The following is a 24,381-nucleotide window of genomic DNA, read 5'->3' as shown; positions in this document are numbered from 1 at the left end:
AGAGTAATAAAATGAGGATAGCTCAGTGAGGAAATTCAGTGGAGAAAAGAGGCTGAAATAAGGATAGCTCAGTGAGGAAATTCAGTGTAGAAAAGAGGCTAAATAATTCAGCCAGAAGGTAAGAGAAAGAACGACATGGTGAGACCAAGTTTCGGTGAACAAGGCCCGCACTTTATTTTCCAAAAGCTTAGGTGATTTGCATCATCTTCTGGCCCGGAGGCCTGTTAACATTTTAAGACCCTTTCTTCAGAAAACTTATTTTTCTCTAAAGGTGATTGGTCAGGAGCCACCCTCCAAAAGCATTAGATAAAGTTGCATTCCTACAGAGCAAAGGTGTGGTGGGCTATAACAAGAAAAAGAATTAACTCAAGGGTCCCAGGTTACAAACATTAAAGCTACTACTTACACCAATTATATTAATCAATACACTGCCAGGGACACAGCAGGTAAGGGATATGGAAACTTAGCAGCAAACATTGGCTCAACAAGTGAAAATCCCTTCACCAATACAATTTCTAATCAATCTTTTAACTACTCAAAAGAATCTGTGTTTAGACAGTTTAGAACATCTCCTGCCTCTCACAGTTGGGAGGCTCTGAACAATCACACGTGGCCGGAAAAACCTATTCAGGCAGGCCAGAGGATTTCCCAAGGAGTTTGTAGGTTGAAACACTGTCACACCCAGGAATTATTAACTGGAGCTGTAAGCTAACTTTTTTCAGAGAGGTAGTGGGGGACAGCCCCCCGTAAAGTCAGAGGTGTAGGTGAGAGCACAAAGCAGAAAGTAGGCAGACTCTGGTTTTGGGTGTAAATGCTCGAGAATTTCCAGGGGGACTCCTGAGGCTCGATCCCGCCTTTGCGTATGCCGAGCCTCCTTCCTCATGACCTTTGTCATGGGCGGAGTTCCTCACTTGCTCCCAGCAGTGATAGAATTCCAGTTGAGCTATTCCAGATCCTGAAAGATGATGCTGTGGAAAGTGCTGCACTCAGTATGCAATATGCCCTCAATATGCAATATGCCGGCTCCCGGCAATTTGCCATGAAGTGATGGGACTGGATGCCATGATCTTAGCTTTTTGAATGTTGAGTTTTAAGTCAGCTTTTTCACTCACCTCTTACTTTCATCAAGAGACTCTTTAGTTCTTCTTCACTTTCTGCCATAAGGGTGGTGTCGTATGTGTATCTGAGGTTATTGATATTTCTCCCAGCAGTCTTGATTGCAGGTTGTGCTTCATCCAGCTTGGCACTTCTCATGATGTACTGTGCATATAAGTTAAATGAGCCGGGTGACAATATACAGCCTTGAGGCATTCCTTTCCCAATTTGGAACCAGTCTGTTGTTCCATGTCCAGTTCTAACTGTTGCTTCTTGACCTTCATACACATTTCTCAAGAGGCAGGTCAGGTGGTCTGGTATTCCCATCTCTCTAAGTATTTTCCACAGTTTAATGTGATGCACACAGTCAAAGGCTTTGGCATAGTCAATAAAGCAGAAGTAGATGTTTTTCTGGAACTCTCTTGCTTTCTCGATGATCCAACGGATGTTGGCAATTTGATCTCTGGTTCCTCTGCCTTTTCTAAATCCAGCTTGAACATCTGGAAGTTCTGGCTTGGAGAATTTTGAGCATTACTTACTAGCATGTGAGATGAGTGCAATTGTGCGGTAGTTTGAGCATTCTTTGGCATTGCCTTATTTGGGATTGGAATGAAAACTGACCTTTTCCAGTCCTGTGGCCACTGCTGAGTTTTCCAAATTTGCTGGCATATTGAGTGCAGCACTTTCACAGCATCACTTTTTAGGATTTGAAATAGCTCAACTGGAATTCCATCACCTCCACTTGCTTTATTTGTAGTGATGCTTCCTAAGGCCCACTTGACTTCAACTCCAGGATGTCTGGCTCTAGGTCAGTGATCACACCATTGTGATTATCTGGGTCGTGAAGATCTTTTTTGTACAGTTCTTCTGTATATTCTTGCCACCTCTTCTTAATATCTTCTGCTTCTCTTAGATCCATACCATTTATATCCTTTATTGAGCCCATCTTTGCATGAAATGTTCCCTTAGTATGTCTAATTTTATTGAAGAGATCTCTAGTCTTTCCCATTCTATTGTTTCCCTCTATTTCTTTGCATTGATCACTGAGGAAGGCTTTCTTATCTCTCCTTGCTATTCTTTGGAACTCTGCATTCAAATGGGTATATCTTTACTTTTCTCCTTTGCTTTTCACTTCTCTTCATAGCTATTTGTAAGGCCTTCTCAGACAGCCATTTTGCTTTTTTGCATTTGTTTCTCTTGGGGATGGTCTCCATCACCACCTCCTGTACAATGTCACGAACCTCCATCCATAATTCTTCAAGCACTCTGTCTAACAGATCTAATCCCTTGAATCTATTTGTCACTTCCACTGTGTAATCGCAAGGGATTTGATTCAGGTCATACCTGAATGGTCTAGTGGTTTTCCCTACTTTCTTCAATTTCAGTCTGAATTTGGCAATAAGAAGTTCATGATCTGAACCACAGTCAGCTCCTGGTCTTGTTTTTGCTTCTCCATCTTTGGCTGCAAAGAATATAATCAATCTGATTTCGATACTGACCATCTGGTGATGTCCATGTCTTGTCTTTTGTGCTGTTGGAATAGGGTGTTTGCTATGATCAGTGCATTCTCTTGGCAAAACTCTGTTAGCTTTTGCCCTGCTTCATTTTGTACTCCAAGCCCAAATTTGCCTGTTACTCCAGGTATCTCTTGACTTCCTACTTTTGCATTCCAGTCCCCTATGATGAAAAGGACATCTTTTTTTTTTTTTTTTGGTGTGTTAGTTCTAGAAAATCTTGTAGGTTATCATAGAGCCATTCAACTTCAGCTTCTTCAGCATTACTGGTCAGGGCATAGACTTGGATTACTGTGATATTGAATGGTTTGCCTTGGAAACGAACAGAGATCATTTTGTCATTTTTGAGACTGTACGCAAGTACTGCATTTTGGACTCTCTTGCAGTGATGATTATTTAGTTTTAAAGATTGTATTGGGCTGGGTTGGCCAAAAAGTTTGTTTTGGCTTTTCCGTAGATATTATAGAAAAATCTGAATGAACTTTTTTGGCTAACCCAATATATGTGTAAAATGCATGCACATATGTGTTCCAGGCTAGCACATTTTTTTTTTTTATTACTTTATTATCTTTGACATGGGGGATCAACTAGGGGCAGTCCCAGGCAACCCTCTGGCCCCCATCTACTGCATACAGACTAAATTAATAAAAATCTTACAGTTGAGACTTTTTCATAATTATTCATTGTTTGAAAATTTGGAGACCAAATCAAGAAAAACAGAAACCTTACATTAGTGGTATGATTTAGTAGTTGTCCAAATTGCATTTTTTGCAGACATTCCAGTTAAATTTCACCTGTGAGTTACTTGACAATTATGGATGTAAATATTGTAGCAGCCTGTAACCGAAGGATCCAAGTTCAAGCTGCCGTGTAGATATAAAAATGATTGAATGAATAGCTGTGCTTTTTTGGTGCTATCATTTTAGTACCCAAATTAGACATGATTAGATAAAACTTGATCATGACAATGTTTCCTGTCTGTTTCCTGGTCAGTTTTGTATGTTTTAATTTTATGATTGTTACTGAAAGTAATTTTGCAACACAGAGGAGGGGATTGTTATACCTCGCGTCCTCTGGGTGTGTGACCCACCGGATGCAGGCTGGCCCGATCCTGGTCTCTCGCTGCCCTTGACCGTGGACCCCATCTCCTGCACCTGGGCAGGTATAGTTGGCCACAGCACTCTGTCTTCCGGGCCTTAGTCTCCTCCTGTGTTAAATGAGGGGCTGAAAGGAGATCTTTCAAGGTCTGTTTCACCTGTGATCTGTGGCGACTCGATGCAGAAGCTGTGGCCTGGCACTGGGGGAACACGTTTGGTGTGACCTGTGAACCTGTTTCTGCTGTGACCCCCCACACCTGCCATCCCTAGCACTGGAGATGGGCGGGATTGGTTTCTCTTGCCCGTTGGCAGACGTTGCAGCTGGCCCGTGGGCATGTTGTGGATTCCTTCTTGTTCCCTCAGACTAGGAGAGAGAGGTGTGCCCAGGTCTCCCTTTGCACTTGGGAGGAAATAGATTCTCTGTAGATCCTGGAGTTCCTTTGTTCACACTTTCACATCAGGGGTCCCCAAACTCCAAGATCTGATGCCTGATGATCTGAGGTGGAGCCGATGTATTAATAATAGAAACAAAGTGCCTGGTAAATGTAATGTGCTCGAATCATCACAAAGCCTTCCCCCACCCCCATCTGTGGAAAAATTGTCTTCCACGCAACTGGTTCCTGGTGCCAAAAAGGCTGGGGAACACTGTTTTTCATGACATTCTATGTTCTTACCTATCCAATTAGTCTGATAATATCATCAGTCTCCTCCTGTCACAGATTTTTTGGTCAACGTGCTCAGGATTTTTGCTTGACTTGTTTCACACTGTGTCAGTACCTAGAGTTTACCATGCTGGTCTGGTGGTGACTTGGCTCTAATTGCTATTTCTGAAGTGTTTGTTCCTCAGTCATTCCCGATTCTTTGTGACCTCATGGACTGTAGCCTGCCAGGCTCCTCTGTCCATGGGATTCTTCAGACAAGAATTCTGGAGTGGGTTGCCATGCCCTTCTCCAGGGGATCTTCCCGACCCAGGGATCATACCTGGGTCTCTTGGCATTGCCTGTTGATTCTTTTACCATCTGGGCCACCTAGGAAGCCCACTGCTTTATGCTTACTGATTGTTCTGGCGTTAGACTTGATTTTGGTGGAACAGAACAGCCTTTGCTTTCTTTTTGCTCATGTTTGTGTTGTTGCTTGTGAACTAGTTTTTACTTTTTCTAAGTGACAGACTCCTCACAGAGAGACACTTGACCTCTCCGTTTGTTTTGTCTGTTTTTGCTTTCTTGTTTTTTTCTGGACTCTCAAGCGTGGTTGCTGACGCTCATCATGAAAGTACTAACCAATTGGGTAATGGGAGGCGGAGCCGTCAGCTTGGACCATCAGCGCTGGCCTGGCAGGTCTGGGATGGGCAGGCAGGTGAATCCAGAAGAGAACATGCTGGTCCAAGGAGGGCTTTTGTGGTAGAGGTCAGGGCTGGAGGTGGACATGGAAGTGAATGGACAGATGCTCAAGGACGTTGAGCAAGAGAGGGTCCCATCTAAGTGCCCATCAGTGAAGGAGGGAAGGTGGTCTCCAGGGAAGAGGCCCTCTGGGGAGGGAGGTGTGCAGGAACCCCTTCCTCTGAGATAAGTCGATGAAGAGAGGTTGATGAAGGGGAGAAGCTCTGAAGGGATTTTACATCAAAATAGATCTTGCTGCAGAGTTTTAAGCAGTGAGGGAGAGGAGAGGATGGTATACATCAGATGTTGGCACTTCTGATGGTACCAAGTCCTGGAGGAGGCACTGGGGGTTAAGGGGCCGACCGTGGACTTGACAGGATGGGAGAGCCATCCATTCCCAAGAGAGTATGGGGAGGGCGGAGCCTGAGGAGCTGGGGCAGCTGGTGAGCTGGAGATCCCCGGTGAAACAAGTCTAGTTACCCGCGTGGCAGAGGGCGGGGCACAGCCTCGGAGGAAAGGGGCGGGGCTTGTGGGGAGTGGGAGGGGCAGGAGCAGGGCCCTGGAGGCTGGGGAGGGAGCTGTCCCTTCCAGAGGGGCCCAGAGAACCCAGGGGGACACGTGGGTCACTGCACAGTGGAGGGTCTGCTGGGCTTTGCTTCCTGGAGTAACATGCATTAGTGTTTTTTAAACCTTTGTTGAAAAAGAAAGCTGAAATGAAGTAAAGAGACCAGCCTGGCTCTGAGGCAGTGACTTCTGGGTGTGGTAGAGGGCTTTGTGGGTGGGGGAAGCTTTGACTTTCCTGCCACTGCAGAGGGTTGAAACATGACTAAATATTTAATTAGGTTTCCTGGGAACCAAACCACCGCTGCAGAGGGTATGGAGGCTGGTTTGGCAGAGATGGATGGGAAAGGTGGGTGTGACAAGAGAAAAGGGAGGGCTCAGCCTCTGTTTGTTTCTTTGCTTTCATTTTTTGAGGGGCAGGGACTCTGGTATCTGTGGGCTTTTAGAAGAGCTTTGCTTTTCTGGTGTTCAGAGGACCTTCATCTGTGTTCAGAAAACTGAAAACAGAAGGACCAAATCTGATCTGAAGCTTTTGACATTTTTATAATTGTTTTGAAAAGCAGTCACCTCTGTCTTCCCATTTTTTCTTTTGGACACCTTCCTCCGACATCCAAATTTCTGGAAGAAATTTGATGGAAATATCTCTCGATTTGACACCAACCGTAAAAATTTACATGGCACAGCTGTTCATGAATTACGACGCTGAGAGTAACATTGCTGAAAGATCAATGAAAAATAACCATATGAGAGGACAGAAGGAATCCTTTTTATATTTTTTTCTATAAAAACTTACAAAATTGTTGTGCAAGAATCAATTCAAGCAATGAAATATGGGGAAAAGTTTTATAGAATACCACATATTTAATTAAAAAAACATTGTTTTCTGGATGTTAGTGTAGTATATACCAGCTTACATGAATTATTTGGTGGTTCTTTTCCCCCCTCATTCTAAATAAGTATTCATTTTTGTACTTTGTTTTGTTCTAGTAATTTTGTGTGTTTTTTTTTTAAACTGATATTCTCAAGTTGTATGCCTATTATATACAAATCATATTCTCAATCCCACAAAATCTGGATCTGAATATTTAAATAAGTAAATTAAATGAAAAGATGAGAAAAAATTTTAGGATTGCTTAGAGCTCAGATGGTAAAGAATCTGCCTGCAATGCAGGAGACCCAGGTTTGATCCCTGGTTCAGAAAGACCCCTTAGAGAAGGAAATGGCAAACCACTCCATTATTCCTGCCTGGGAAATCCCATGGACAGAGGAGCCTGGCGGGCTGCAGTCCATAGTGTCTCAAAGAGTTGGACACGACTAACAAATTCACATTCAGGAATGAACTAGAATAGTTTATTTTTAAAATATTTAGTGGCCGCAAGCAAATATTATAATTGTTCAGTTGCTCAGTCGTTTCTGACCCTTTGCCACTCCATGGACTGCAGCACGCCAGGCTTCCCTGTCTTTCACATGATCTCCCAGGGTTTGCTCAAACTCGTGTCCATTGAGTCGGTGATGCCATCCAGCCACCTCATCCTCCGCTGCCTGCTTCTCCTCCTGCCTTCAATCTTTCCTGACATCAGGGTCATCAGGGTCTTTTCCAGTGAGTCAGTTCTCTGCATCAGGTGGTCAAAGTATTGGAGCTTCAGCTTCAGCATCAGTCCTTCCAATGAATATTCAGGACTGATTTCCTTTAGGATGGACTGGTTGGATCTCCTTGCAGTCCAAGGGACTCTCAAGAGTCTTCTCCAACACCACAGTTTAAAAGCATCAATTCTTTGGTGCTCAGCTTTCCTTATAATCCAACTCTCACATCCATACATGACCACTGGAAAAACCATAGCCTTGACTAGATGGACCTTTGTCAGCAAAGTAATGTTTCTGCTTTTTAATATGCTGTCTAGGTTTTTCATAGCTTTTCTCCCAAGAAGCAAGTGTCTTAATTTTATGGCTACAGTCACCATCTGCAGTGATTTTGGAGCCCAAGAAAATAAAATCTGTCACTGTTTCCATTGTTTCCCAATCTATTTGCCATGAGGTGATGGGAGTGGATGCCATGATCCTAGTTTTTTGAATGTTGAGTTTTAAGTCAGCTTTTTCACTCACCTCTTCCAAGGAGCAGTTGTCTTTTAATTTCATGGCTGCAGTCACTGTCTGCAGTGATTTACTCAGGGTTGATATCCTTTAGGATTGACTGGTTTGATCACCTTACTGTCCAAGGAACTCTCCAGAGACTTCTCCAGTGAATTTACATGGACAAACTATTAAAATTAAATAAAACACGAACGTTCTTCATTAAATATTGGTCCTCTGAGGCTTTGTTAGGAAATGACTGAGGACCCAGGTCTGGCTCAGGCTGGATGGAGCAGTGAAGTTTACCGGCAGAAACGTCGCTGTGATGATCAGCCAGCAGAGGGCGCTGCGTTGCTGGTGTGCGGGGTGCGTTGAGTTCTCCACCTGCAAGGCAAGCACAGGTGGTTAAGGGAGTGGGTCTTTGATGTGGCTCATAGAGCCCACGGCTAAGAGGGAATTGCTTTATCTCTCCCCCCCCCCATTGCTTTATCTCTCCCCCCCCCACCCGCCCTCACCGCCAACACCCGCCCCCCCAACTCACACACGCAGCTTAAGTGATTGTGTTGGGAAGGCATGCATAGGGAAAAGTTTGCAGGGAAGATGACCCCTTGGGCTGTTGGCTCAGAAGAGAAGGATGTGGTTTGAGAAAAAGAAAGATGTTCTAGGAACTTGGCAGAGGATGACAGGAAGCAAGGGAACTGAGGAAGAGCTCAATACTCTCCAGAATAAATGATTTCCATTTAAGGGGGAGGAACTTTACTCTTGTTTCTTCTGTGGTCTGAGTTACAGGGTGGAGGCTCCCATCTTGAAAGCCAGACTGCTCTTCTCAAAGGGACAGGTGGAAAAACACCTTGTACCTGGGTTTCTGGGCTGATGTCTACTCCTCATTAGGCGCATGGAAGGCAGGTTAGAAATCCCTTTCTTTTATCCCTCACCAGGGGCCCAGAAGCTGCCGGCAGAAGAGAGTGACCATAGCAATCATTGTCAGAGATGAGTGTCAATAGAGTTTTTTTGCTGGGAGGTGCTATGTGAATAACTTAGGTCTTCAGCCTGATTTCATGTTCTAGTAAGCAGCTCCTTATATGCGACCATTCCTGAAATTAGCTTAAAACAGAAGAACCGATAGTCCCTTGACAGTTACATCTGGGTACTATTCTTATTTAAAATGTTTATTAATAAAGCAATACATGAAGGTAGTTAAAAGTTCAAATGCTGTAGAAGCTTAGCATGAAAATCAGTACCTCCAGCCTCATCTCTACCATTCTACTTCACCAAAGACAACCACTGTTTTTTAATTCTTTTGGTGGTTTCCACCATGTTTCTATGGCACCCCACTCCAGTACTCTTGCCTGGAAAATTTCATGGATGGAGGAGTTTGGTAGGCTGCAGTCCATGGGGTCGATAAGAGTCGGACACGACTAAGCGACTTCGCTTTCACTTCTCACTTTCATGCATTGGAGAAGGAAATGGCAACCCACTCCAGTGTTCTTGCCTGGAGAATCCCAGGGACGGGGACGCCTGGTGGGCTGCCATCTATGGGGTTGCACAGAGTCGGACAGGACTGAAGCGACTTAGCAGCAGCAGCAACTATGTTTCTAAACTAGAGTTAGAAGAGATCTCTCTGAACTCTCTTGTAGATGGATATTTAACTCACTTGCTTTGGGATGAATTAGTGAAGTAGTGTATCATGTTCGTCTCTTTTCTAATGCAACTTACTTTTCCTGGGTTATTTTTCTACTGGAATTTTTTTTAGCATAACAATTCTTATTTTTCCCTCAGAACATTATATATTTTGCAACCTCTCACTGTACCTTATTTTTAAAGTGTTTTTATTTTTTCTTCCATCTGTACTGAGATATAACTGATGTGTAATACTGCTTAAGGTGAACTGTTTTGACAACCTATTTTACATCTTTCTGTGTATTCCTTAATAATTATTGTGGATCTAGACATTACTACTACTGTTTTTAACCTTCCTACTAGCTTTATATATGGCTGATTTATTACCTTTATGGTGTACTTTCCTTTTGTTGTTGTTGTTGAGTCGTGTCTGACTCTTTGCGACCCCATGGACTGCAGCACGCCAGACTTCCTTGTCCTTCACTGTCTCCCGGAGTTTGCTCAAATTCAAGTCCACTGAGTCAGTGATGCCATCCAACCATCTCATCCTCTGTTGTCCCCTTCTCCTCCTGCCTTCAGTCTTGCCCAGCATCAGGGTCTTTTCCAGTGAGTTGGCTCTTTGCATCAGGTGGCCAAAGTATTGGCACTTCAGCTTCATATTTGCCTTTACTAATAATTTTTTCTTTGGTGACTTTCATATTTCTAGTTGTGGCCTTTTCTGCTTAGGAAAGTTCTTTTTACAATTTTTTATAAAGTTAGTTTGGTGCTAAACTCTCCTTGCTTTTGCTTGTCTATAAAACTTCTGATTTCTCCATCAAATCCGAATTCAGCCTTGTTGGATTGAGTAGTCTTGGTTGTAAGTTTCATCCCTTGAAATATATTGTGTCACTCCCTTCTGGCCAGCTGAGTTTTTGCTGAAAAGTCACCCGATCCCCTTATGGGAGTTGCCCTGTATGTAACTTGTTGCCTTTCCTTTGCTGCTTTTAATATTCTCTTTGATTTTGCCTCATTGAAATTGCAGTCTTTCTTGGTGTGTTCTCTCTGGGTTGATCCTCTTTGGGACCGGGAGGCCACAGTCCCTCTGTAGATCCCTCTCAAATCATGGCTCGTTTTCAGAAGGCATCTTAGAGGAGAGTGCTGCTGCTGCTGCTGCTGCTAAATCGCTTCAGTCGTGTCCGACTCTGTGCAACCTCAGAGACGGCAGCCCACCAGGCTCCCCCGTCCCTGGGATTCTCCAGGCAAGAACACTGGAGTGGGTTGCCATGTCCTTCTCCAATGTATGAAAGTGAAAAGTGAAAGGGAAGTCGCTCAGTTGTGTCCAACTCTTAGCGACCCCATGGACTGCAGCCTACCAGGCTCCTCCGTCTGTGGGATTTTCCAGGCAAGAGTACTGGAGTGGGGTGCCATTGCCTTCTCCATAGAGGAGAGTAGATGTCTTTTTTTGCCAGAAGCAGAAAGCAGTCTATTTCAGGGGAAAAAAATCACCTTAGCTGCTAATTTCATTCCTCAATTTTAAACACATGGCATTCTTTCCTACTATTTTAATGGTGCCTGAGTAGGCAGAAGTGTAACATGTGTGTGTCCATTTCACAGTTGGGTGTCAGAAGCCAGGTCCCTTGAGACTGGGCCACTGTTGCTCTTGAATCCACTCATGGAGACTTGACACCCCTCATGTCTCTGTGTTAAATCTCAGGCAGTCACCTCCATGGGTGTGTTCACTTCTGGAAAGTGCAGTTGTATCCTTAGCTCACCCTGCATGTAAGAAATTGCACAGAACCCAAAAGGAAATCTGTCACTAAAATTGCACATTTGGATTAAGTTTGGCAATTATGTGAGAAATTGACAAAAATAAACTAGAGCTTCAGGTGGCTCAGTAAAGAATCTGCCAGCAATACAGGAGACGCAAGAAGCGCAGGTTCGATCCCTGGGTCAGGAGATCCCCTGGAGAAGGGCATGGTAATCCACTCCAGTATTCTTGCCTGGAGAATCCCATGGAGAGAGGAGCCTGGCGGGCTGCAGTCCATGGGGTCACAAGAGTTGGACATGACTGAGTACGTGCATGCACACACACATACACACACACACACAGTAATAAAGGACAGACAGACTTGCTTTACACCCACCCTGAGTGAGGTTTGTGTGTGAGTCTTGCACCCTGATCCCACCTCCTCCTGGTCCCCAGGTAGGGGTCACTCGCTGTTGGAGCTCCCAGACTCTGCCCACCGGGAAATGGCTCTTGGACTGGCCACCGTGCCCTCCCCTTGCACCCCGCAGCACCACTGCCCCCTTGACTGAGGGCAGAGATGTGCACGGTGGACTTGGATGCTTCTGTTTTTATAACTCAATTTCAGAGTCAGGTCACACCTTGTTTGACATCTAGGGCAGCCTTAATCCTTCCCTTCTGAGAGGGCCTGTTGCCCTGGGTTTGGAAAGAATATATTGAATTCTGAGCAAAGGGCCAAGGGTGTTGTAATTCAGTGGACTGACCCATATTGCTTTCTTTCTGTGGCCCAGGGATAGAATCAGGCCTCAACTGTGACTGCTTCTGTGCTTACCTGCCTTCAAGACAGATGGTTTCATAAGTATCTGCTGTTTTTTTTTTTACTGAAGATGGAAATTCTCATGGAAAAGGATCCTTGGAGATTTGTGATGTAAAATTGAATGAGTGTCAGAACTCCTTTCCATTTGATTTTACATCATAAAGTTCACACGTTTTCTTCTAAAGCAGATGAATCTAACCTACTCTTTCACAGTGCTGCGTTTAAAGATGTTAGCCATCAGTATCTAACATCCGACCTTTGAGAATGCTTACCTAAGAGTTTTCTGCACTGAAAGACTTGCTTGGCAGCAAGTACCATGCTCAAGATGCTATCTTCTCTCTATTATCTTCTTCTCAGCCCATGTTTCTACGCAAAATAAATTGCTTTATGGCCAAAACTATTCATTGAATAATGTATTGAGTAAAGAAAACCAAATTAGGAATGTGAAAGGAACAAGACTCTCATGCTGTCTAATAGGAATTATGAGGGTATCTAATTTTCAAAGGTATATTTATAAGCTGATTAAAATTCAACCCATTTTTCTTAGTGGATGTGTGTTATAAAGATTAGGCTGATCTTTCAGCTGGCATGATCTATAATAAAGGCTATAAATAATTATAGCACTAATAGCACTGCTGGTTTCATGACTATATTCTGGTCCAGGCCATGAGGCCAGGCAGTATTCAGTACTTGTTTCCCAGTTATAGACCAAAAAATCAGAGAAGTGTTGAAAATAAGCATGTCAACATTTTGAAATGAGTTTATTAACCTCTGATGTGCAACTGGTAAAATTTTAGTAGTTTAGTAAAATGAGGTAAAACTTTCTAGTGAGGTGGTCTTATATTCATGTGAATGGGCACTGGTGATTAAGAGGGATTTTTGCATTTGAGATTTCCAGAATATAATTTGGGAGGGGTAGTTGACAACACATCCGGAGTCCCAGCCAGGGGAGAGGACGGTGGGCTTGGCCGTCCATTGGCACATCCTCCTGGGTGAGTCCTAGGTGTGTGGTGAGGCCAGGTGTCAATGAGAGTGGCAGGGGGTCTCCTGGGGGCTTTGCATAGAGTGGTCTGGGTTAGAGAATAACGGACTCCTAAGGGGTAACTAGGGCTTTCCTGATAGCTCAGCTGGTAAAGAATCTGCCTACAATGCAGGAGACCCTGGTTTGATTCCTGGGTTGGGAGATCTGCTGGAGAAGGGATAGGCTACCCACTCCAGTATTATTGGGCTTCCCTGGTGGCTCATCTGGTAAAGAATCTGCTTGCAATGCGGGAGGCCTGGGTTCGATCCCTGGGTGGGGAAGATCCCCTGGAGAAGGGAACGGCTACCCACTCTGGTATTTTGGCCTGGAGCATCCCATAGACCATTCCATGGAATAAATGGAATAAATGAATGAAGCTGAAATAAGTGGAATAAATGAATGAAGGGGTAAATGAAGGAAGCTGTTTATGAGGACATGAATGACTGTCTGAGGACACGTCTTCTTCCTCTGGTAATTCGGAACTGCTTTCTCATTGAGTATGTGAGAGCAGAAAGGTGGAAGGTCTCCTGCAGGGAGCTGGGGAGAGTGGAGGGTACCAGAACAGGGTTTTAGAGCCCCTGGCCAGCTCAAAGGGGTGAAGGGGTTTAAACGGGCTCCAGCTCTTCCAGTAAACGTCGAACAGTTCGGGTACATTAGGCTCATGTAAGAAATTTATTTGTGTGGGGCCAGAGAAGGAAAACACCCCAGTGTGCATTTACTGTTCACACGTAGAGTGTACGCTAGTTTGGTTCCTGGGTTTCTGGAGGCTTATTATCCGGGGAAGTTACACTTTGAGCAGCTGTTGAATTTTTAGATTTGCCTTTGGAAATCAACTTGAATTTTTCTCCCAGCTGAAAATTTGCACTCAGACATCATTTCAGGGTTGGTCCTGGGGCTGCCTTCTGGAGGTCAGATTCTGTAAGTGCTTGTGACTTGTGATGAGTGGGGAGCCCCCGACCTACATTTCTCCAGGCCCTATTTTCTGATGGGTTGTTTCCCACACTTACCAGATTGTAAGAGTTTCTGCAAGGCGTGTGTCCACCGCACATGTAGCCAAGTTCCTGCCCTGTTGAGTCAGGTCCCCAGAGAGGCCTTTGCTCACAGGTCACCTTAGCGACATGGTCCCTTATCACCACTGAAAGCAACCTCTTGCCCCACCCTCCATCCCTGGTCTGTTTTCCTCCATCTATCCTGCCATGCACTGGTTTTTAAATCTCACTTTCCTCTAGAATGTAGTTCCCTCGAGACTATGCTTTTGTGACCCTCCGGTTTCCCACAGTGCCTGGCCCAGTGCCTGGTACATGGATGGGGCTCGGGACATACCTGTGCATAGATGGATGGATGGATGGGTGGGTGGGTGGATTTTTGTCAAGCCCCTGGTCATTCTTCATGTCACCTGATTTTAGGAAACACTGGTGTTTAGATGGACTGAACCACAGGGTACGGTTCTGTTTTCTCCTAGTCGTTTCTCCCCTTGCCCTAGGCCCTGCGGACTCGCTCAGTGCCTGAGATTCGCTGGCAGCTGATGCTGGGCCAGGTTCTCAGGGGTGCTTCCACCTGCAGACTGAGGGGGAACCTGGTGGGGTCAGTGAGCTCACCCGGTGGACAGACTCTTCTGCTGGGAAGCTCTTCCTTCACCCAGGTCATCCTGTACATGTTCTTCGCCCGGGGCAGTGATGGTAAAGATCTCCCATCCCATTACATCATGTAATGTTCAGTTGGACTGAACTCAAATGTGAGATTTGAATACATCTAGCTCCTCAGGGGTAGCTGCCACTCCAACTGTGGTCCTCAGACCAGCAGCTCTGGTCTCACCTGGGAACTTCTTAGAAATACAAAATCTGAGACCCATGTCAGACCCACTGAATCAGGAAGTTAGTTGCTCAGTCATGTCTGACTCTCTGTGACCCCACGGACTGTAACCCACCAGGCTCCTCTGTCCATGGAATTCTCCAGGCAAGAATACTGGAGTGGGTTGCCATTCCCTTCTCCAGCGAATCTTCCTGACCCAGGGATGGAACCCATGTCGCCTGCATTGCAGGCAGATTCTTAACCGTCTGAGCCACCAGGGAAGCCCACTGAATCAGGATATACATGCAGTGGTTAATCTTCCATGTCATTTTGGCTGGGCCATGGCACCTGGATATCTGGCCAAACATGTCTCTAGATGTTTCTTTCAAGGTGCCTTTTGGATGAGGTTTACATTTAAATTGACGGGCTTTGAATAAAGCAGATTACCCACGGTAATGTAGGCGGACCTTGTCAGATCAGCTGACAGCATTAATGAACAAAGAGTCACCTCACTGAGGAAGAAGGAATTCTGCCAGCAGATGGTCTACAAACCTGCATCGCTACATCAGATCTTCCCTCAGGCCTCCAGCTCTCCAAAGCCTGTCCTTCTGGGTTCTTACGGAGGCTTCATTGCAAACACACAGTTGAGTGAATCATTGAATCATTGGCTGTTGGTGATTGAAATCAATCTCCAGCTCCTCGTCTCTCTTAGGAGGGGGCACGACTGAAATTTCCAACCCTCCGATCATGTGGTTGGTTCCTCTGGCAACCAGCCAGCATCCTAGGGGCTTTCCATGAGTCACCTCATTGAGGTGACAAAAGATACATTTATCTCTGTCTCAACACTGTGGCAGTCCCCAGGGTTTTGGGAGCTCTGTGCCAGAAACTGGGATGAAGACCAAATATATGTTTCTTGTGATGAAGCACAATATCACAGCACCGTGCGCAGAAGAAGGCTAAAGATAACTCAAGGATGACAGTAATCACCGTATAATGAAGCCCCAGGCTGTTGTTCTTGGTCTTGCCTAAGGCAGTGGCCACAGGTGGTCCGCAGAGCCGCTTCTCAGCTCCATCAGATGGCCTCTGGCTGCTGTGCTGTTTGAGTTGTCCGTTTTCATGTTTCCTTCTGCCTTCCCAGGTTTGGTCACTGCCAGGTCTTTCAGGAGTACCGGTGCTTCAGGTGGCCTATTTTCTGAGCCCTTGGCTCTTCTGTCTGGTGCTTCTAACTGAGGTGTCTTTTCAGTTCAGTTCAGTCATGTCCGACTCTTTGTGACCCCATGGACTGCAGCACGCCAGGCTTCCCTGTCCATCACCAACTCCCGGAACTTGCTCAAACTCATGTCCATCAAGTCGGTGATGCCATCCAACCATCTCATCCTCTGTCATTCCCTTCTCCTCCTGCCTTCAATCTTTCCCAGCATCAGGGTTTTTTCTAATGAGTCAGTTCTTCGCATCAGGCGGCCAAAGTATTGGACTTTAAGCTTCAGCATCAGTGTATTTTAAACCTAGAAAACCTCTCGAGACTGTACCTCAGATAAAAGTGGGCTTCAGAAGGTGAGCTAGGACCTAGGCAGGTACTTTTATGGATGAGCCTTTGAGCAGCTAAAGGAGGCATGGTTCATTTTATCCCTCAGATCTTCAGTTCAGGCCTTTTCATTATTTTATGGTTCATTGATTATCTGCTACGTGCCAGGAATATACGAAGTCGAAGTTGTTTAAAAAAAAATTCAAGTGAGTAAATTTTAAAGATCATATTGGCTTTATTCAATGATTCATGAGTTGGGCAGCATTCCATTCAGCAGATAGAAAGGAGCTCTGAAAAGCTGTGCAAAGTGGAAGACTTTTATAAGCAGATAGGAGCAGGCAAAGAGGCTGCTAGCAAAGAATAGGGGTTGGGGACAAGGTCACCTTCCTTTGGGAGGACAGCACGGGGGTCTGTCAGGCAGATTACCTTGCGAGTGCGCAGCAGGTGATTCCAGACTGGTTGAGAATACATTCCTGAGAGAGGCTGAAACTCATCCGTTAGATCTGACATTGAGTCTTGGTTTGGAGATGTGGGCTGAGCACAAGTGACTCCATTTTGGGCTTGTTATTTCTTTTTTTTTTTCATAAAGTAAATAATATTATTCCCATAGTCTATTCTGGGAGTAGATAAATATAATACAAAGCAAAGCAGAGACTATGAAACGGAGGTGTAAACACCACACTGACTTGGGGGAGGAGCCTTCGAACTGGAGCAGACTTCACGGAGGGTAAGATGGGTAGGACCATTTAGTCCTGGAGACACCGCAGGGAAGCACAGGACGTTGGCCGGGGAAGCTGGGATGTGGATGAACGTGTCTGAGTGAAGGGTGTGTGGAAGTGGGGTAAAGTGTCTGTGGTGAGTGCCCAGAGAGGTACATTAAACGGCCAACCATGCACCTGTTACCATGCTTGGCAGAGTTGACTTTCTACATTGAATCAGCGACTGTGTGATGAGAATTCTAGTGGATCACCAATCCCAGGTGATAATTCTCCCTTGACTGTGAGTTTCTCAGCTGATGCTTCACCTCTCTGTGTTCATATCTTACTGCGTTGGGAACGCGTGCCTCTTTCTGTTTTGTGATCTTTGACACATGTCTTTATCTTTCAAGATAAAGACATTCTGTTCACAGCCCGAGGCTCCCAGAAGGTGGGTTCATGTCCCTGCTTACACCGTGTGGCAGTAATCAAACACATATCCATCAAAGTTTGAAAGTCAAGATCACATCAGAAGATTTTCTTAGGAAAGGTGTCTTTTTACACTATGAAGCTTCGTAGGAGCGGGCCAGCACAGCAATGTTCTTATCTCAAGTTTTGAAATATTTTGTTCTTATAGTTACTTGTGTACTTTTGGAATCTTTGTTTTCGTTGTTTAGAATTTCTGTCTCTACCTGATAGCAGTGTTGTCGCTTGCCCTCACAGCACGGCCAAGTACAGCGTGGTGACGTTTCTACCTCGATTCTTGTATGAGCAGATCAGGAGAGCTGCCAATGCCTTCTTCCTCTTCATTGCCTTATTACAGGTGAGGTTTATATAAAATTCATAGCTTTAATTGCATGGAAAATAAGCTGTTGCTGAAAGGTCACTTAACTGAGAAAGTGTTGTCATACTTGATGAAGTTTGCTTCCTTCATCCAGTCACTGTTTGCATGAATGCGATATTTGCATAAAGGTGGAGTTCTTTAGGTGTTTGCTTAATGGAATTGCAGTTGTGAAAAGAGGCGTTGAAACATGATTGTGGGGTCCCACTTTAACCCTGTTTTTGTCCCAAAGACAGAGATGTTGGGTAAAATGTTAAAGACATGTGACACACTTAGCTAATTTTTAAAATAAGGTAATCACTTTGCAACAGAAATGGAATAGATCTACAGTGAGGAGTGAGTACTGTATTTCCTTTTTCATGGAGAGGATTTTAATGTGCCCAGTCCCTACTTTTGGTCTCTTTATCTTACAGCAAATTCCAGATGTATCTCCAACAGGAAGATACACCACCCTGGTGCCATTGATCATTATTTTAACAATCGCAGGCATCAAAGAGATTGTAGAAGATTTTGTAAGTTTTTGCTTTCGGATAATAACAACATAGTATTGACTGTAACTTACAACTTACTTGTTGCTTTGGAATCTTTAAGACAGAAAAATTGGTCTGTAGGCTAACCAGCCTCTCAAGGCTTGTGATGGTATTTTGGGGAAGAAAATGTGCACACACAATGCCTGAAATACCCCTACAGTGGGATAGAAGTAGTTCAGTCTGTGTTTACTGATGTCAGGTTGTCCAGAGTAGCAGCACTGAGGTTATTTTTACAAGACTCTTCTCCCTCTCGTCCTTGTTTCAGTGTCTCCAAGTTCATTGGCTCAAACTCTCCTCTGTTTTCTGTCTTCTTTTCCGGTTCTCTCTTCTCCCCTTCCTCTCCGTCTGTCTCCCCCTCTCTCTCATACGTGCACACACATTTTTCTGGAAATAGATAAATGAATAAATACAATGTAAATCAAAGCCAAGGTACTTTATCCATAAAGTTCTTTATCAATAAAATGAACTCAGTTGTTTGCTGGTAATCATGTAGAATAATTATTTTTGTTCAATCTAAAACAATCTAGGAGTAAAAGTTTTATACTTTAAAGTGCTTGTTCCTTGCGATAGCCAAAATACAAGCATTTAAACCTCATCTATTGTTACTGTGTTAGCCTCTGAATTTAGTGAGTGACCTTGACCATCGAACTGAATTTTAGGACATTAGGGTTCCTGCCAGTTGCCTTCTTTGTCCTGTTTTTGCCCAGTCTTACTGTTCTCTGTTTCAGTTATTCATTTGGAACTTTTGAAACTAACATCTTTTTTTCTTTTCTGTAACAGAAGCGACATAAGGCAGACAATGCAGTTAACAAAAAGAAAACCATAGGTAAGATTCCAGGCTGACTCACTTTTTCTGCTAGAAAACTTAAGAACAAAACTTGCATTTAAGGAGTTTTAAATCGGTAGTTAATGGTGTTGAGATAAATTGAGGGAAGTAATCTATAAAATACATTAAAGATAGCAAAATGTCAGACAAGTCCAACAGAAGGTGAGTCCTGGTAGTTAAGATTTGAACAGGATTTGTGTAGAATTTAAGAAAAGATGGTAGTTTTCAGGAGCGAGACATACTTTATGTCCATAAAAAGTCAAAGCATTTATACTCTGGCTTTGCAATTGCTCCCTACGTCTGTCTACTTATTCTAGCATTTCTAGAACAGTAGCTCTGTGTTATTAGGGGGTGCATATGTGTTTTGGTAAAATCTTGCAGCAGCACAGTGATGTCCTTTACTTCATATGGGCTAAATATGCATAGATGTAACTTCCTTGCATACACATGTATTTATGTGTGTGCATTGCTGTATATATGGTATGTAAGTATCTTGATGGGGCTCTGTTTTGGGGAGTGGTGGTATTACACCTTTATGTCTAAGGACATGGTGTATTGGAATTAATCAGTGGAATTTTAAAAGGAACCTTTTGGAGTTTGGAAAGCTGGTCTTATTCTGATTATCATAGGTATTAACCAATACATTGTTTTGTTTTTCTTTGTCAGTGTTAAGGAATGGTATGTGGCAAACCATTGTGTGGAAAGAGGTAAAGACTGATTTTATTTTTTAAATTTGTGTATTTTAATTGGAGGATAGTTATAATATTGTGATGGCAGATATGCCAGAAAGTACTGGCTTGGAGACTTGTAATTACTCGTTACTGTAGATTTTGGAATCCAGTTTGTGTTAAGACATAAGCCATGTCCATTTCAGGTAAGTGTGGCAGTGTGGTTTTCCCCTGAGACTTTCCTAGAACGGGCGTGTGTATCCTTGGTTCCTGGATCTTCTAGGTGTTCTCCCATGTCGGCTCAGAGCTGGGAAATTCATTGCTCTTGATGGATGTTTCTGAAAATTCACAGCATTCTCTAGTTCCTAAACCCAGTTCAAGAAACATTTTCCTCTCATCTTCTGTTGCTATCTTAGTGTCAGTTCAATTTTTTTAAGTTTTTTTTTTTTTTTTTCACTTTTGAGATTCTCCCTTCTGACATTTTTGGTGCAAAGGATTTGGGTCTGATTAGCACTAAATCTGAAGTGATGGAGTCAGGGTTTGGAATCGTCTTATGTTGGTCCTGAGGCTGAGAGTTGTTGATGCTTTTAGCTTTATGAGAGCAAGAAGGCTTTGCATCCACACGCCTGGAAGTTGGGGTTGGCAGGGCTTGAGAACGGCCTGGTGATTCGGTGGTTGCTAGTGATAAATAGAAGACTGAGAAAGGATCTGCTGTGCCATCTGGGTGTTTCATGTCTACTAAAGTTGGCTTTTTCAGGGAGTCGCTGTTGTGACTGGAGCTTAACGGTCACAAGATGTTCTTGGAGTGTGACTCATGATTCCAAGATGCAAAGCTGACTATCTTCATTTCAGAAGAAGACTGTGTTTTAGAAAGGTGACTTATAATAGTTTCTCTTGCTAAGCACTTAATAAACAATGTTTCAAAATGTCTCTATAACTTTGTGAGCCTCCAGGATGCCCGAGATGTGGTAATGCAGCCTTCATTGTAGTTCTTTTCTTTTAACTCTGTTACTGGCTTACATTAAGCCCCCGGAGAAGGCAATGGCACCCCACTCCAGTACTCTTGCCTGGAAAATCCCATGGATGGAGGAGCCTGGTAGGCTGCAGTCCATGGGGTTGCTAAGAGTCAGACATGACTGAGCGACTTCCCTTTCACTTTCATGCATTGGAGAAGGAAATGGCAACCCACTCCAGTGTTCTTGCCTGGAGAATCCCAGGGACGGGGGAGCCTGGTGGGCTGCCGTCTATGGGGTTGGGCAGAGTTGGACACAACTGAAGTGACTTAGCAGCAGCAGCAGCAGCAGCAGAGTTACGTGATAGCACCTTAACCTGATAGACACCCAGAGGTCCTGTGTTGTAAATACTAACTGATCTCACTTGGATCTCATTTGGAAGTGGGATGGCCCTTGGTCAAGTGGTTGGAAGTTCTTGCCTCCGCAGAGGGTGGCAATGCTCCCAGTACTAGAGAAACTCGAAAACCTCCAGACACTGAGGAATGGCTTTTCTCTCCCTAAAGTCCTTGCTGCCACTCCCCGTCCCCTCCCCGGAAAGACAGTCATCCTGGCCAGAGTGGAGAATTATTTGAATTTGGGATCTCCTGACGCTACTTGAAATTGGAGTGATGAGCTCAGAATTTTGGATCTAGGAGCTGATGGATTCAGATTCCTAAATCTCATTACTGTTTCCCACACACGTTTGCTGAGAGGAGAACAAAACAAAACAAAATAAATACCTGTTATATGCTTTGCCACATGCATTTTTATTTCAGTTAAAAATGCATTGTGCTTATTTAATTGGATCTCTTAGCATGGATCAGGCTTCCCAGGTGGTGCTAGTGGTAAAGAACCTGTCTGCCAATGCAGGTTAGATGTAACAGACTGGGTTTGATCCCTGGGTAGGGAAGATCCCCTGGAGGAGGGCATGGCAACCCACTCCAGTATTCTTACCTGGAGAATCCCATGGACAGAGGAGCCTGGCAGGCTGCAGTCCATGGGATTGCACAGAGTTAGATGTGACTGAAGCAACTTAGCATGAAGCATGACGAGCTTGGACCAGAGGCAGTCTTAGCTGAAATGCAGATAAGAATTAAGCCTGGCACCTGCCCTTGGAGGGGTTTTAAGTGGTCAGGCTTCAGCTGGCACCCCAGTTGCCTGGCGGGCTGTTCCAGTGATGTGCTGAACTCCTCTCTCAGACCCTTTGATCCAACAACTCCAGGCTGGGGCCTCGGAATTTGCATTTTTAAGAGTTCTTCGGTGAGGTTGATGCTGTTGGTCTGGGAATCCCACTCCAGAATCACAGGTGTAGTGGAAATGATGGGCAGGTAAACAGGATGCTGTGTGGACACTGAGCCCTGGGCCGGGGTCCTGCTTCAGATGCCCGGGGCCGTCAGGGAGGGATACCTGGTCTGGACCCACTGGTTCAGGTCAGGAAAGGCTTGCTTCACAGATGCTGCAGTGAAGAGCTATGTGGGAGAAATTAGAGGTGGATGGAGAGCCAGTGCATCCGCAGAGCTGCTCAGAGTGAGGCTGAGAAGGTGTGAGAGGACAGGTGATGAGAGGTTGGGGTGATGTGTGGGGCGAGGGGGTCAGGCCTGGGGAGCTGGCTGCCTCTCAGGTCCCCAGGCAACGGGACTCGAGCCTGAGACTTAGAAGCTGGAGTTGGACGTCCTGGTTCTTCAGCTGCAGCAGCAGCTTCAAGGGGATCTCTGTGACCCTGGCTCTTTTTTCCTTTGCGCTTATTCAGAACTATGAGCAGCCCTGTGAGGCAAGAGGGGATTTAGGGACCGTTGGGGGGCTCTTTCCCTCCTTAAGAAACCTTCCTCTAGGTTGTCTTACACACGTAAGAGACAACCACACATAAGAACACCAGATAGAAAACTATTTTCAAATGAAATTCCAAGTAAGTAGTTTCTCATATATAAAAAACTTCTTAGTACTTTTTTTTTTAAATCTAAGAAGCATTTCTACCCCATTAGCAAAGACAAGGGAAAGCCATAATTTCCCTGTCCTCCCACTTTGAACTAAAAAAAAAAAAATTCATGGCCTTTTTTCTTTTGAAAACATGAGTAATTTTCCTTTCTAGTTTTTTCCTTAACTAATTGCTTCTGATTTTGTTCTGTGTAATTAAACTATTCACATAAAATGTTTTTATGTTAAGAAAACGTTTTCAGTTTTCATAAATACTTTTGGTTGTGCCGGTTGTTGAAATAGGTGTGTGTCGTCTTTGACATCATTATGGGATCTCCTTTAATTATTTGCCTTTCTTTTGCCTTTAAATTGGATATGAACGTCAGATGTTTACACGCACGGGGAAGGGGTGTCCCTGGGGAAGGGAGATTGATCCAGGCAGGCTCTGGATCTGTGCCCTTAGCCACTCGCCCTGCTGTCCACAGCCGTGGGGATGGACATGCGTGTGTTTGTAAGTGGATGAATAGCTGTGAGAAAGTGAGACCTTGGTCATTTTGACTCATCTCTCTTCTGCTCCTGCGTTCAGCATCATTGTAAAAAGGCAGTATTACCATTTGTCTGTATTGAAATGTTTTTATTCTTGTGGAGGAAAAGAATTTGAGCTTCTCTGCCTTAAACATCATGGCACAGTTACACAGTAATTTTTCCTCCAGATGTTTAACCACTTTGCACTTTCTTGTCTCTCATGCGTCTGTGTCCTTGTCCCCGGGTTCTAGGTGGCCGTGGGAGACATCGTCAAAGTCGTCAACGGGCAGTACCTTCCAGCAGACGTGGTCCTGCTCTCCTCCAGGTCAGGTGGGCTCGTGGGCAGGGCTTTGAAGTCGGTGTTGAGAACAGTAGAATGTCACCTGGTGCCTGGAGAGGACTCCGGTCACCTTCCGTCCACCTCCGGGTCGCCACCCCCTCCCACTCTCCTCCTTTTTTACTCCTTTGTGTTGTCCTGCCTTCACCTTGTACTTTTTCCTGAACTTTTCTGTTTTTTGATTCGTTTTCATCTCATGGCTGTTCTGGGCTGTTCCTCATTGGTAGGGAAACATTTCAGAGCAGTGGAGTGGTGTGTTGAGTAGCATCAAGGTCACAGAGTCTCTGAAACTTGAGGACCAGCTCTGATGGAGGGTCCAGCCCAGTAGCCTTCCCCAGAATCCAGGCCTACCTTCACTAGAGGTTCAGAGACCACAGGCATTTCTCAACATCCGTGTGACCTGCAGATGGTCCATATTTTGCTCCCTTTCTGTCCAAGCATCATTGCCTTATTTTCTAGATAATTTGTGTCACAGAGGTGTCATCACTAAATGATAGATAAATGATAGACATCTCAGTCCTTGACTTTCCCCTGGATGACACATAAAAACATCTATCAGAGAAGAAAAGCCCAAATCAGGATAAGAATACACTTGAACTTGAGCTCAAGGTTAAACTAGATGCTGTACCGATGTCATGCTGGGAATCAGCTGTCACACTGGGTGTGTGTGATTTGAGCGCAGACAGACTTTCTTTTATGGGACCGAATCACTCATTTTGTCAGATTTTAAGCCTTAGCACGAATTTTCTCCTTGAGATAAAAAGCTTAATAAAAGCACCCCAGGCCTGTAGAGAGGGAAAAGCACTGTATACACTGGAGCAGGACTCATGTTTGTCCTTA

General features: G+C 44.5%; 1 protein-coding gene across 2 annotated transcripts in view; it reads left to right on the top strand.

Moving 5' to 3' along the window:
* Window positions 1–24,381, top strand: part of LOC102280627 (phospholipid-transporting ATPase IB) — a 455,079-nt gene that overhangs the window by 44,766 nt on the left and 385,932 nt on the right. For both annotated transcript variants that reach the window (XM_070380503.1, XM_070380504.1), the window contains exons 3-7: window positions 17,632–17,731; window positions 18,163–18,261; window positions 19,060–19,105; window positions 19,772–19,812; window positions 23,456–23,529. In XM_070380503.1, coding sequence (XP_070236604.1) covers window positions 17,632–17,731; window positions 18,163–18,261; window positions 19,060–19,105; window positions 19,772–19,812; window positions 23,456–23,529 — 360 coding nt within the window. The remainder of the gene's footprint in view (window positions 1–17,631; window positions 17,732–18,162; window positions 18,262–19,059; window positions 19,106–19,771; window positions 19,813–23,455; window positions 23,530–24,381) is intronic.

The sequence above is a fragment of the Bos mutus genome, chromosome 12, assembly GCF_027580195.1.
Source record: "Bos mutus isolate GX-2022 chromosome 12, NWIPB_WYAK_1.1, whole genome shotgun sequence".
Taxonomy (NCBI): domain Eukaryota; kingdom Metazoa; phylum Chordata; class Mammalia; order Artiodactyla; family Bovidae; genus Bos; species Bos mutus.
This window is presented reverse-complemented; position numbering and strand designations above follow the sequence as displayed.